Raw genomic sequence first — 15,585 nt, 5'->3', positions numbered from 1 at the left:
TTCCTGACTGGTTTCTGTCGCTAACTGGACGTCACAAAATCGACTTGAGCTCAACTCCGATAAAACCAAGGCTCTTGTAATCGGCCCAGATAAATTTACTGAGGACCTTGGAAGAACTTTGTCCAACACGTCCAATTTGATTTGATTGTCCCACTAAGCACCTGTTCTGTTCAGTCCTGGTTTTTCAGCTGATAAATATTATAGATAACAATCATCATCATCATCATCATCATCACCATCCCATAACGTTTCCGTTCACTACCTTGGCTGCAGCGGTTCGTACACTCCTCCATGGTGTTGTAGCGGTTTTTGTTGCCACGACAACCGCCGTAGGTGAAGGACCTGCAGGTGGAGGTTTTGTGGTCGTAGTAGAACGCTGGGAAGGCGGCACGGCAGGGGCCGGGGTCAGAGGTCACCATGCAGTTTTCTGTGGAGACATTACAAATAGTCATGTTTCACACTGACCCCTGGTGGCGTTAAAGAACACAACAGCAGAAGAGAAATGTTCCCATAATATTCAAGTTAGAGACGTAAGGGAAACGAAAAATAGCAGGATCATACAACAGCAGCTGTTTTTCATCAAATATATGCCATTGCTCACATAATTTGTCTAGTTTATTTCATTAAATGGCTAATTTTCACAAATATTCATGCATTTTTAAGTCAACAATTCACTCATGCTTTAAAAAAAAGTAAAGAAAAGTGAAGTTCATCAGCTTTAGAGTGATATTATGTAGCTCATTTACAGGTTCCATAGTGAATGTGTTTAGATGCTAACGTTGTGCACCCAATTTATCATCATCTTACATTATAAAAGGGAAATGGACTCTGTGTGTGTGTGTGTGTGTGTGTGTGTGTGTGTCTTGGGCATCACACTAAATCCGTACAGAGTTGACTGCTGCAGTTTATCAAACATATGTTTTTGGTGAAGGAACAGACTAGCAAAAACAGCAAGTTGATAGAACCAATACTTTGGGAGATATTAGTAATTTTGGAATACAACAGCCTTACAATCATGTTGCTATGCCCAGAATCATGTCAATACTTTGGCGGTAACTGCTGGACAAATCCGGTACAGCATGTGTGAATACACAACAAATATCGGTGCTGGTGGACCAGGATGTTGGCCCTCAGGGTCAGGATGTGGATTTTAAAAAACAGGGTGTTCCTATGAAACTGGTCCTAAAAACAGGACAGAGGGGCTAAACATTCAAAACCAATGTAGACGAGTGTGTCTGAGCAGGTTTGGAAGCACTTTGGGACTATTTTAAAAATAAATATTTACTGAGATAAAAGAGAAAGTATTTTTCAGATAAAACACATTTTTATATTATTTTACATTACATTTAATACACAAATCCATATGTAACACGGTCAAAAGGACATGAAAATTACACACTACTATTTTCTTTTAATATCTCTTTATTCTCTCACAGGTGCATTTTGGGAATCAAACTAGTTATTCAAGGCAGAGTGTTTCACAAAAATGACCACTGTTGAAAAATCATTCGCGATTTATTTGTGTTTAAATGTTTAGGTTCTGTATGTAACACAAGTGGACACAATGGGTTCCACACCAAACCTGGAATGAGACTGAGACTGATGCCAAACCCACACTTGTGGATTAGAAAAACCACTAGGATCCACACATTGAACACAGTGTCTTTATTTAGAGTCTATAGAAGAACATTTACACACACGTTTTCCACATCTAATGACACCTAGGGAGATTTAATGTCCATATTTGGGTCCTATTTTTGGACACAATATTTGATAATAAAGTCATTAATTATGGGATGGCTCAGAGCAAGAGTATAATCTTTTGTGCATTTATGTGAGGTCATCATTAGGTTCATCCTGGGGGGAAATCTGTCTACATTACCTTTTATTATTGGGTCCTAAGACGATGGAAAAGTGACAGATACTAAAATAAACCCAGTTTCACAGAAGCAATTATTATATTATTAGAATTATTATCCTATTTAATTAATTTTGTTTTGAGTGATCAAACATACTCATAATTCACAAATGTTCAAAAAATGTTGCGAAAACGTCCATTAGCGTCCCCTAGATGTAACAAATGTGGTTCGACACACATATAAACACAGGAAGTTGGACATTTGACTTTGGTTTTGTTTTTTTTGTCGTGATGACGTACCTTCATAGTCTGAAGCCTCATCGTCTTTTTGTTGTGGAATTTTCTTGGACGATGGAAGCACGGTGACGCCTGCGGAGGACGAGACATTAAACATCACACCCTTGATAATAGAACCAGTGCAGACAGGTGACCATGTGACCTCTGACCATGTGACCTCTGACCTGTACACATGCTCCTGCAGCTCTCCTCATTCTCGTAGTTGTTCTTGTTTCCTTTGCAGCCTCCGTAGATGAACCTCTGGCAGCGGCCGGTCAAACTGTTGAAGTACCAGCGCTGAAACGCCGCCCGGCACGGACCCACCTGTAGCTCCGCCTTGCAGCGCTCTGATTGGATGACAGCGGTGTTACATTCTGCTCATGTCCGTTTGTTTTACACAGAGAAGGTAAAATTAAACTTACCGGCGTAGTCGTCGGCTGAGACTTCTGCAGAAAAAAGAGGAGAGAAATGGATTTAACTTAATGTCCTTGAACACAACACACATCTGACCTCATCCACGTGTTTCATCAGCTGTTTTTATCCCTCTGGTGTTCTGCCGTGCACATTGTTTTTTTTTTACATTTTTTTGTTAGCCATAAATGAAAATACCAAATACACAATAAATGTCATATTTTAACCCTTTAAACGCCACATTTGTAATGTAAACAACCATATTTTTTGATGCAAAAAACACAGTTTTTTCCCCCTAATATACTACATAACATTTTTATTTTTTCATCGTGGCATATGCCAGTGATTAACACCAACAATGGTTAATATACATTATTACTTTTTGCGCTGGGTCAAATGTTAAATGCTAAAATATGTGCATTATATACTCACTTGGGAGAAGGATGTTTTTTTAAAAAAAATATGTTTATTACATTTTCAAAACTAGAAAAGCACTCAGACAGCGCAGACCTCTGCCAAGGCAGATCAGCATCTTTAAAGACGTTGCAGTTTTAAGTTACCATTTTGTTTTGTTCTTCTCTTGATTATCATTTATTTACATTTCTGTTTTTAAATTGTCATTTACATGATTGAAATAAAGATATTAATCAATGACATATCTACATTTCTATTCAGCTGGACTATTCTCCTGGTGTTGCGTTCACTGACCCAGGTGAGTCCAGGTGTGTTTTTACCTTTGGTCGGAGCTGGTTCTGGTTCTATAACAGCAGCTTTGGGCTCATCTGGACTGGACTCCGCCTTATCCTCTGGACCGACACAAACCAACATCATAAAGACCAGACGAATATGGAATATTTAACCCTTTAACCTGTCAATCAACTGGGTGGAGGTGTGTTTACCTGAGCGAAAGGGCGGGGCCATACGAGGAGCTTTACCAGATTCAGGAGCCGGAGTGGAGTCTTCAGGCAGAACCACACCTGAACACAGATCAGAGTCACATCAGAACCAGATCCAAAGTGTTGATTTCTTTGGTATGAGTCATGTGATGAGGATGATTCACGTCTGAGTTTATTTCACTAAAAATAAAACTGAACTATAAACAGAACCACTGACGTTTAGTCAAAAACCAGAAACAGTAACGGACAGAAAACTGAAAAACAACAAGAATTTATAACAAAATACAACTAATGACGATAAAGGAAAATAATCCATATATTTAATTTAACATTACAGACTGTGAGGACAATGCTGAGGCCGTTTAATGAACATCTGATCTGAGTTTAATAAATGACAGCGGATGGAGACACTTGGTTTGTATATGATAAACAATATAAACCATAATATTTATTTATTCTATACTAAGTAGAATGAACACAAAGCAAAGAAACACAACATAACAACGTGAAAAAATAAGCAAAAAACTAACACTACAATTATGTAAAAAAAGAATAAAATAGAACAAAAAAGACAAAAATGAATGAAATAATAACTGAAATGAATAAATGCAAATAAAATGTACAAAATAATAAAGCACATGGATAAAATTAGCAACAAAATGAACCAAAACAAATAAAACAATTAATAAAATGAATGAAAATTTAACAAAATAAGGTTGTAAACACTTATTTTTTTGTGCAGTTAAAAATATATTTTACTGAAAATTCACATTTTCTTCAGTTTTCTCTGAATTTAAATAATAACCTTTGAATCCAGTCTGAGTTTTATTGAGTATCTACATGAACAGTGAATTAAATATGGGAAAATACAAGATTTACACTGAAAAATGATAATAAATGGGGATAAAACACTTAAAAAAGGTTAAATGTAGAGAAGGATTTTAATGTTCAGTTTTATGTAACAGAGAAAAAAAAACTGGAAGAGTCTGGAATCAGAGGATTATATGTATATATGTAATTACCCATGATGGTCAGAATAGTTATTGATTAACCACTGAAAACCGCTAACAGCTGCTCTGTCACAAAACAACAAAAGATGAAAGAGGGTTTGACACGAATAAACTCAATAAACACTTCATTTGTTCAGTGACGTTTGTTTACAGGTGCGTTCAGGTGCGTTCAGAGTTCACTGAACCGGTTTGACTACAAAAACCCGACACCGCGCTGTGTTTCCATGGAGACCAGCCCTGAATGGGAGCGCCGCTTAACCTTCAACTGACAACAAACAAGGAGAAACCTGCTCCAGACATTTAATAAGAGAATAAAAGAAAAACAAAACATCAAATCCTAGAATCAAACTGAAAAAACATCCGAATTTAAGACAGAAAAATCTCACTAAATTAACTCGACCCCTAACTTTCCCTGTAAAAAACTCCTAGTAGGGGGCAGGACTTTTCAGACTCACTGGAATTCTTGGGGGCAGGGCTGTGCACTAAAGAACACTGATTGATGGAACACACTTGCAGTGTTACACACTTCTGTTCAGCCTCCATGTTTCATCCAGTGGCCTCTGCAAACGTCTTTATTCTATTTGTACGAGATTCACTTCATTTACGTTTTGATCATTTGGCTAATGGCTAACTAGCACAGAGTGGAGCTAACTTAGGCTAACAGCTAGCTAGCACACAGCAGAGTTAACTCTGGCTAATGGCTAACTAGTACGTAGTAGAGCTAATTTTGGCTAATGACTAACTAGAACACAGCAGAGTTAATTTTGGCTAATGACTAACTAAAACACAGTAGAGCTAATTTTGGCTAATGCTAACTAGCACACAGTACAGCTAATTTTGGCTAATGACTAACTAGCACACAGCAGAGCTAATTTTGACTGATGACTAACTAGCACACAGTAGAGCTAATATTGGCTAATGGCTAGCTAGCACACAGTACAGCTAACTTTGGCTAATGACTAACTAGCACACAGTACAGCTAATTTTGGCTAATGGCTAACTAGCACACAGTAGAGCTAATTTTGGCTAATGACAAACTAGCACAAAGTACAGCTAATTTTGGCTAATGGCTAACTAGCACACTGCAGACCTAATTTTGGCTAATGACTGACTGTTGGTGACAGGAAATGACCGATAACCAAGATTTGAAAACATTTCCCTGAACTTTGAGGTGGAAAAACAAACATTTTACCTGGAATGCATTTACCAGGTAGATAAATTCCTGGTAATAAAAGTTCCTGGTAAATGTTGGTGGAAAAGGGTCTAATACAGACCTGGGCAAACTAAGGCCCGTGGGCCACATGCGGCCCGATAGCTGACCCTGACACTGGCAAATTAAAAGTCAAGGCAAATATATGTCATGGTAATAGATGCAACCAAAGCAACGGCACAGCTTTTATTTTGTAGGATCCACTAAATTAGCTTTTTTTTTTGGCACATATTTTCCGTACTCAGCATAAAACTTATGGTTATAATAAAGCTTATTGGTTTGTTGGTCAGTTTCAGCCCATTAAGATGTCAGCTAATGCCAAAAAAAGAAAAAGTTTGATTAAGGATGCAAAGATTTTAACAAGACATGGACTTCTAAGTATTTCTTCACTGAAGTCAGAAAAGGAACTGAGATATGCAAACAAACGAAGCTGCATTTATGGTTTTTAATGTAAAGTTAACATGGAGCTGGTTTTGCACATTTTCGGAAATGTTTAGTGAATATTCATTAAATAGTTATATTCTGTGCTACACATTTTCTTTGTGTCATTGTATTGTTTCATTTACTGTTTTATAGACATATGCTGTATATTGAGCAGAGCTCCAAGTGCATTGATTCGGCCCTTAATAATTGTCAAAGTTTCTCATGTGGCCCCATAAGAAAATTAATTGCCCACCCCTGGTCTAATATTTAGTGTTTGGTTCTCTGCAGTTCAGTCCTAACTGTGGTTTTAGCGCCTCCTACAGGCAGGACACGTCATTATGTTGAATCTTTTTTTCTCTCCAGTTTCACCCCAAACCTCATCATCCACCAGATCCAGCTGCTGACTGATTCAGATTCTGTGAAATTAAAGTTTAACTAAAAAACAAAACGACTGAAAATCAGCATCTGTCTGAATGAGACCATGACCTCTGACCTTTCACTGCCCCTCCCCCATGTGGGAATCTAACACCCCTTCTGCCAGACGGCTCTGTGGCGCAATGGATAGCGCATTGGACTTCTAGTAAACTTTCAGCAGAGATTCAAAGGTTGTGGGTTCGAGTCCCACCAGAGTCGCTGTTTTACTGGATGTTGAGTCTGTTATTTATCACATGACACTTAAAAAAAACCAATCAGGCTGAAACTGGACTTTAAAAAGACACCTAAACTAGTTAGATGAGGGGTGTCAAACATGCGGCCTGTGGGCCAAAACCGGCCGACGAAAAACTGACACAGACATGAACAGTTAATGGGATCGAACTCAGGTTCAGCATTCAGACCAATACGATCTGAAGACAAACACTATCATTATAACCTGTAAATAATGACAACTGCACATTATTCCTTTGATTTAGTGTAAAATAGTAAAATTAAATGAAAATGTTTACATTTACAAACTCTGTTTTCGCGTAAAACACAGGTGTCAAACATGCGGCCCGGGGGCCAAATCCAGCCCGTCAAAAGGTCCAGTCCAACCCCTGGGATGAATTTGTGAAATGTAAAAATTACACTAAGATATTAACAATCTTTTTAGTTCAGGCATAACACTGTAAAAATTACACTTATTTTTTCCAGTTTGTTCATGTTCTTCACATCTTTTAAAAAGATAGCTTGTAGATGTAAACCTGTTCATAATGTAAATTTACTTTTTTATTGCTCTAAAACATAGAGAAAAGTTTGGAGTTGACATTATTTATATATTATCATGTTATTATTTCACTGGTTCCGCCCACTGCAGATCAAATTTAGCTGAATGTGGCCCCTGAATTAAAATGAGTTTGACACCACTGATGTAAAAATGTAAATAACCTGAACAAATATGAAACTTCTTCAGAAAAATCTGTGTAATTTTAATAATATTCCGTCTGTTACTTAATGTTTTGTGTATTTTTAGATCCACTGTCATCTGTTAATTATAATGCACATGTGGAAATGATAACTTGAGACATAATATTGTTAAAATTCCACTTTTACTTGTATTATTTCACTGGTTTGACTCTCTACAGTCAGAACTCTAACTGTCTGATGTTGGATGGACCTTCAACCACAGATACACGTTGGACCTACAGACGTAGATTCAGTCCTGGGTGAATGTTTTCGTGTTTCCGTTACCCGTCACGCCGCTGCAGGTGGACTCGCACTCCTCTTTGGTCTCAAAGTTGTTGCTGTTGGCGTCGCAGCCGCCGTAGGTGAAGCGGCGGCAGGTCTGATCCGTCACGTTGTAGAAGAACCTGGGGAACGCCGCCCGACAGGAACCCACCTTCATGGGAAGACGACAGAGAACTGGAAGAGAAGAAGAAAGCGGAGGGTCGTGAGAACGGACGAGGAAACACCAAGGTGAGATATAAAAGGAAGAAAACAGCTGATAAGGAGAAAAAAACATCTGATAAAGGAAAAAATATGTGATATAAAAAGGAAAAAACATCTGATAAAGGATAAAAAAAATCTGATAAAGGAAAAAACATCTGATAAAGGACAAAAAAACATCTGAAGGAGAAAATGTGATAAAGAAAAAAATGTGATATAAAAGGAAAAAAAAAAAAATTGATATAAAAGGAAAAAACAGCTGATCTGAAGAAAAAAACCTTTGATAAGGAGAATAAAAAATAAAACAAAATACAAGTAAGTACAACTGAATTCAAATAAAATACAATAAAAATAAAACAACAAAACATTATAAAATACAAGTGAATTAAATATACATAAAACATCAGTTCTTGTTTCGGTCGATTCATCAGTTTTTGTTTCATTGAATCGTTTCCTTTTGTTTAATGTTGTGTTTCTTTCAGTATTTTTGGGGATTCATGTTTTTTTCACTCATTTCCTGTTTTCTCTATTTTTTTGCTCTGATTAAATAAACATTAAATGAAGGCGTTGCATAATCTGGATTTTAACGCAGACATCTTTTACATGTGATGGGTTTTTTTTTCCTGTTTTTTTTATTTTTTTATTTTTTTTATCTCAGTCAGATAAAGGAAACAGGGCTAAAAGGTGCGGTGCCGTCTACTTCCTGGTCAGACTGGTGCGGTCTATTTCCTGGTTAGGTGGGTGTGGTCTACTTCCTGGTTGTGTTGGTGTTTATTTCAACACCGGGGTGTCACCTGTTACACAACAACCTTTGTCTGTGACATTTTCCTCCGAATTTCTGAAGCACAGTTCAGATTAATCAGTGCAGATCAGTGAGTGTTTGGTTTTCAGGTGTGAAACAAACCGGATCGACCGGTTGGAATGCAAGTCGATGACCCAGCGTTTACCTGAACAGGTGAAGAAACCAGTTCAGAACATGTCAGTGATGATTTTAGTCCAATTAGCATAAAAAAAACCAACAACGTCAGAGCAGATATTTACGGTTTGATGGTTAAAAAGAACGACCAGATATGAGGTCAAAACGGAAACAAAAATAAAAGTCCTTTATTATCGACCGGAACACCTTCATATTAAAAACATGTGGTCACATTTAAAACCCCAGTGCATCATGGGTGTTGATCATGTGACCGTAAAAGCTCAGACGTCACACGTGTTCGGAGGGTTGAATATTCCTCCAGGTTCGTGTGTGTTTTAGTTTTTCTCATTTTTAGCATCGAGTCCAAATATTTGACAGAAATAAAACCCACACAGACGGAGGCGGAGCGTCAACAGGAGGCGTCCGTCCACCATCATGGGACCGAACCGGATCCACCTGGACCGGGTTCATTCTGGACCTGAACCCGGACATTGATGTAAAGGTTTAATCCAGTGAAATATGATGACGTCAGAGTTTGAGGTTTTATTTGTAGTTACAATGAAGGGTTTAATGTGTCTGGATGGGGGGGGGGGGGGGGGGGGGGGGTATCATCTTCAGCATCATCAGCATCTTAAAATGTACGAAAAAAAAGGTTAAAAAAAATACACACACACACACACATATATATATATATATATATATATATATATATATATATATATATATACACAAAATAAAGAAATAAATCTAATCTCTGACTAAACCGGATCCACCAGAACCTGCTTCAGCGTAAAGGTTTAATCCAGTGAAACAAACCAGTTTATTTCAGAACAGATGAACGTGTTATTTGTAGAAAATGTCGACCTTCAGGAGAACGAACGGTTAAAATGACATCGAATACAGAAATGAAAAACAAAAATGAACCAGGAAATGACCACGAAGCAGAAATGAGTCGAACAGGAAACAGTGATGACGAACACTCACCTGTTCAGGTCAAAACAATCCACCAGATGGACCGCATTCCAACGCACAGTCACCACGAGACGACCAGAAACAGACGACCAGAAACAGACGACAAGAAACAGACGACCAGGAACAGACGACCAGAAACAGACGACAAGAAACAGACGACCAGAAACAGACGACCAGGAACAGACGACCAGGAACAGACGACCAGAAACAGACGACCAGAAACAGACGACCAGGAACAGATGACAAGAAACAGACGACAAGAAACAGACGACAAGAAACAGACGACAAAAAACAGACGACAAGAAACAGACGACCAGAAACAGACGACCAGGAACAGACGACCAGGAACAGACGACCAGGAACAGACGACCAGAAACAGACGACAAGAAACAGACGACCAGGAACAGACGACCAGGAACAGACAACCAGGAACAGACGACCAGAAACAGACGACAAGAAACAGACGACCAGAAACAGACGACCAGGAACAGACGACCAGGAACAGACGACCAGAAACAGACGACCAGAAACAGACGACCAGGAACAGACGACCAGGAACAGATGACAAGAAACAGACGACAAGAAACAGACGACAAAAAACAGACGACCAGAAACAGACGACAAGAAACAGACGACCAGAAACAGACGACCAGAAACAGACGACCAGGAACAGACGACCAGGAACAGACGACCAGGAACAGATGACCAGAAACAGACGACCAGAAACAGACGACAAGAAACAGACGACCAGGAACAGACGACCAGAAACAGACAACCAGGAACAGACGACCAGAAACAGACGACAAAAAACAGACGACCAGAAACAGACGACAAAAAACAGACGACCAGAAACAGACGACCAGAAACGAAACAGACGACCAGGAACAGACGACCAGAAACAGACGACCAGGAACAGACGACCAGAAACAGACGACCAGGAACAGACGACCAGGAACAGACGACCAGAAACAGACGACCAGAAACGAAACAGACGACCAGGAACAGACGACCAGAAACAGACGACCAGAAACAGACGACCAGAAACAGACGACCAGAAACGAAACAGACGACCAGGAACAGACGACCAGAAACAGACGACCAGAAACAGACGACCAGAAACAGATGACAAGAAACAGACGACAAGAAACAGACGACCAGAAACAGACGACCAGGAACAGACGACAAGAAACAGACGACCAGAAACAGACGACCAGGAACAGACGACCAGGAACAGACGACCAGGAACAGACGACAAGAAACAGACGACAAGAAACAGACGACAAAAAACAGACGACCAGAAACAGATGACAAGAAACAGACAACCAGAAACAGACGACCAGAAACAGACGACCAGAAACAGACAACCAGAAACAGACAACCAGAAACAGACGACAAGAAACAGACGACAAGAAACAGACGACAAGAAACAGAAGACCAGAAACAGATGACCAGAAACAGATGACCAGAAACAGACGACAAGAAACAGATGACAAGAAACAGACGACAAGAAACAGACGACAAGAAACAGACAACCAGAAACAGATGACAAGAAATAGATGACCAGAAACAGATGACAAGAAACAGACGACAAGAAACAGACCACAACCAGAAACAGATGACCAGAAACAGACGACCAGAAACAGACAACCAGAAACAGATGACAAGAAATAGACGACCGAAACAGATGACAAGAAACAGACGACAAGAAACAGACCACAACCAGAAACAGATGACCAGAAACAGATGACAAGAGAAACAGACGACCAGAAACAGACGACCAGAAACAGACGACCACAACCAGAAACAGACGACAAGAAACAGACAACCAGAAACAGATGACAAGAAATAGACGACAGAAACAGATGACAAGAAACAGACGACAAGAAACAGACCACAACCAGAAACAGATGGACCAGAAACAGATGACCAGAACAGATGACAAGAAACAGATGACCAGAACAGATGACAAGAAACAGACGACAAGAAACAGACCACAACCAGAAACAGATGACCAGAAACAGATGACAAGAAACAGATGCCAGAACAGATGACCAGAAACAGACGACAAGAAACAGACCACAACCAGAAACAGATGACCAGAAACAGATGACCAGAAACAGATGACAAGAAACAAACAGAAGACCAAAACCAAAACAGACAACCAGAAACAGATGACCACAACCAGAAACAGACGACCAGAAACAGACGACCAGAACCAAAACAGGGATTTGGAGATTTAACTAACAAATCTTTTGTTTAGTCACATGACCTCTGACATCTAGGAAACCACTGTTTCCAAACTGAGGGTCAGGACCTAAACTGGGTCACAGAGAAGCTTCAACTGGGTCGATGACGATCAGAGTAAAACATCCAGGGACACGATACGCGGAAAAACAGGAAGTAAAACACACTGTAAAAATGTAAACAAGTAAAACACACAGTCAACAGTAGTGGACAATAGTGGACAGCAGTGGATGGTAATGGACAGCAGTGGACAGTACTGGACCTCCTCCTGTATCAGGGTGGAGGAGGGGGTTGTTTTCATCCTTTTCACTCGACTCCAACCACTGATGTCAGACCATAATTGTCATGTGACGTGGGCTCCTGATCCTTAAATCATCAGTTTGTTGTAAACGTTCGTTCAAACTGAGATAATTATTAGGATTCTAAGACGTTTTAAATCATTTAATTAAAGTGAATCCTTTCAGTTGACACTGTCAGCGTGTGGATGTGGACACAGATGATGTTACGACAAAAATACAGTTTCAAATAAAGACAGAATCACACAGAAAAATATAGGAGACAAAATTATTAAAGTGGTCAAAATTCCCAGCAAACTCAAACGCAGCAGCTGAATATGCGTTTATTCCTGAAATATCAGGTTTTCCAGATCCATCAGAGACCAGAAGGACCCACAGAGACCAGAAGGACCCACAGAGACCAGAAGAACCCACAGAGACCAGAAGGACCCACGGAGACCAGAAGGACCCAGAGACCAGAAGGACCCACAAAGACTAGAAGAACCCAGAGACCAGATGGACCCAGAGAGACCAGAAGAACCCACAGAGACCAGAAGGACCCACAGAGACCAGAAGGACCCACAGAGACCAGAAGGACCCACAGAGACCAGAAGGACCCACAGAGACCAGAAGGACCCAGAGACCAGAAGGACCCACAAAGACTAGAAGAACCCAGAGACCAGATGGACCCAGAGAGACCAGAAGAACCCACAGAGACCAGAAGGACCCACAGAGACCAGAAGGACCCACGGAGACCAGAAGGACCCACGGAGACCAGAAGGACCCAGAGACCAGAAGGACCCACAGAGACCAGAAGGACCCACAGAGACCAGAAGGACCCACGGAGACCAGAAGGACCCACGGAGACCAGAAGGACCCACAAAGACTAGAAGAACCCAGAGACCAGATGGACCCACAGAGTCCAGAACGGTGTGAGTCCTGTTCTTAGACTTCGGTTCTGTATTGAACACACTCATCCTGCAGCAGCTAAAACCTGAGCTCAGACACTTGGGACTCAAACGTCCCTCTTCAGCTGGATGCTGGACTTTCTAACAGGAAGACCATAACACATGTGGATCAGCATGGATACCTCTGGGACCGTCAGGCTGAGCCCTGGGGTCCCTCAAGGTTGTGTCCTCGGCCCACTGCACCAACCTAAAGGAGCCAACTAAATCATCTGGTCTGACAGGACCATGGTGGGCTCATCTACAGAAGTGACCTGAGCAAACTGGTCCAGTGGTGGAAGGACAACAATGTCTGTTTGAACCTGAGGAAAACCTAAGGGACTGTGGTCGACGTCAGGAGAAGGCACTCATGACATGCCCCCCCCCCACCCCTTACTATCGACGGTGCTGCTGGAGGTAAACATGTCAGAGGACCTACCCTGGACAGACAAGACCACCACACCAGCCAAGAAGGACCAACCACACGTCTGCTGAGACACAAGCCCCGCCCCCATCATGTGCTCCTTCTACTGGCGGGGGGGCACCATTGAATAGTGAAGATGAACCATAACCCACTCCCACATTTATACACAAACTCCACCTCAACACACACACACACACACACACAGAAAATTGGATTTGTTCCTCAACTCACACCTGTAACTGTTTCACACCAACGCGTCTCCTGTAAAAAATATTTATACCTTTTATTTCTATTAGAGCTGATCCTTAGATATTTTATTTTTAAGATACCTTCCTTTTTTATTTCTTTTAATAAATTGACATTTAATAACACAGTGAGAGAAACAGTAGATCTAGCTCAAGTCTGTGTGTGTCCAGGGTATCTAGTAAGACCCACAGAGACCACATAGACCCACAGAAACCACATGGACCCACAGAGACCAGAAGAATGTACAGAAACCACAGGGACCACATAGACCCACAGAGACCACATGGACCCACAGAGACCAGAAGAACCCACAGAGACCATATGGACCCACAGAGACCATATGGACCCACAGAGACCCGGTGGGACCTGATGGTTTTGTAAACAGACCCTGGTCCGTCACTGGGAGGCAGTGTGTTGTGGTTGGTACTGGATCCGGTTCCGGTCCGGTTCCTCTTACCGTGGTTGGACTCGTTGCTCCGCCTCTCCGTCGGGTCCATCTGGAACCTGGTTCCGGTCTTCTGGATTCACTTTCTTGAACACCTTGAACTGGGAACTGGACTGGAGCGCGCACACGTCGCGGCCCCCGTTGAAGCAGTGGACCAGGAAGCAGTGCGCGTCCCCGTCCTGCGGGTACCCGACCAGGGCCAGGTCGCAGTCGGACCGGGAGCAGCAGGCCTCCCGGCACTGATCCGGACCCGACACGGGCTGTTCAGTGTTCAGGTAGAAGGCTCCGGACTGCAGGGACACCGGGTCCAGGCCCTGGTCCGGGGCCACGGTCTGGTTCCAGTCGCAGAGCCGGACCGGACCGGGCCAGACCAGCACACAGAGGGTCAGCAGGAGGGTCCGGGCGCCCATGTTGAACCATATGAAGCAGAAGAACGGTTGAACTGAAGCTGAAGAGTGTCCGACAGGCGGTCAGAGCAGAACTGAACCCACTTCCGCCTCTTCTGTCTTTTGTTGTCGCAGATGATTCACCTGAGCGGCAGGTGAGGTCACCTAGGCCACGCCCACCGGAAGTAGACACAGACCCGTCCGACGGCGTAGTTTACGTAAATACGGATTATGTGGGAACTCAGACACAGACCACGTGGTTTATGGTTGATCCGCGATGTTTATGTTTTATGAGTAGGGGAGACCGGGGCTGTTGGAACCCTTAAAAAAAAAACAAAAAAAACAGAAGAGAAAGTGTTAAAGTTCTTTGTGTACAATGACAAAGAGAATAAGTGTCGAACATACTGTAATTTCCCAGTTTGGGATAAAGAAAGTACATCCCTCTCTCTCTCTGTCTCTCCATCCATCCATCCATCCGGATGCCAGTGGGAGGCATATACAAACTTAAACAGCAGTGAGAAAAAACAGAAAAACACATACTGTATATGTCTATTTATGATGAATTCAATTCAACTGAACTTTATTTATCAAACACACTTCATGCATAAGGCAGACTATGTGCTTCACAACAGGTATGTAACATAAAAACATCAAATAAAATATATTCTAAACAAAATGGTTATGATGTTTTGAGAACCTTCAGTGATAAACAATGTTCATATGTGTTCATAGCTTTTTTGTTCAAGCTCTGTGAAATAGTTGATTAATTCAATTTCATTGAGTAAA

At 41.4% G+C, this 15,585-nt stretch overlaps 1 protein-coding gene and 1 non-coding gene across 2 annotated transcripts in view; one reads left to right on the top strand and one right to left on the bottom strand.

The window, feature by feature from the left end:
- spint2 (serine peptidase inhibitor, Kunitz type, 2) overlaps window positions 1-14,933 on the bottom strand; it is a 20,528-nt gene extending 5,595 nt beyond the window's left edge. Inside the window, exons 1-9 of the mRNA XM_030151399.1 lie at window positions 14,426-14,933; window positions 13,445-13,509; window positions 7,753-7,923; window positions 3,445-3,522; window positions 3,280-3,351; window positions 2,557-2,580; window positions 2,320-2,481; window positions 2,159-2,227; window positions 263-427 (exon numbers count right to left, since the gene is read on the bottom strand). Coding sequence (XP_030007259.1) covers window positions 263-427; window positions 2,159-2,227; window positions 2,320-2,481; window positions 2,557-2,580; window positions 3,280-3,351; window positions 3,445-3,522; window positions 7,753-7,923; window positions 13,445-13,509; window positions 14,426-14,823 — 1,204 coding nt within the window. The 5' untranslated portion in view covers window positions 14,824-14,933. The remainder of the gene's footprint in view (window positions 1-262; window positions 428-2,158; window positions 2,228-2,319; window positions 2,482-2,556; window positions 2,581-3,279; window positions 3,352-3,444; window positions 3,523-7,752; window positions 7,924-13,444; window positions 13,510-14,425) is intronic.
- trnar-ucu (transfer RNA arginine (anticodon UCU)) lies at window positions 6,628-6,717 on the top strand. Its single transcript is given in 2 exon segments — window positions 6,628-6,664; window positions 6,682-6,717. It is a non-coding gene; the product is annotated as a tRNA-Arg (tRNA).
- Window positions 14,934-15,585: the final 652 nt, after the last annotated feature.

The sequence above is a fragment of the Sphaeramia orbicularis genome, chromosome 13, assembly GCF_902148855.1.
Source record: "Sphaeramia orbicularis chromosome 13, fSphaOr1.1, whole genome shotgun sequence".
In the NCBI taxonomy this organism is placed as follows: domain Eukaryota; kingdom Metazoa; phylum Chordata; class Actinopteri; order Kurtiformes; family Apogonidae; genus Sphaeramia; species Sphaeramia orbicularis.
This window is presented reverse-complemented; position numbering and strand designations above follow the sequence as displayed.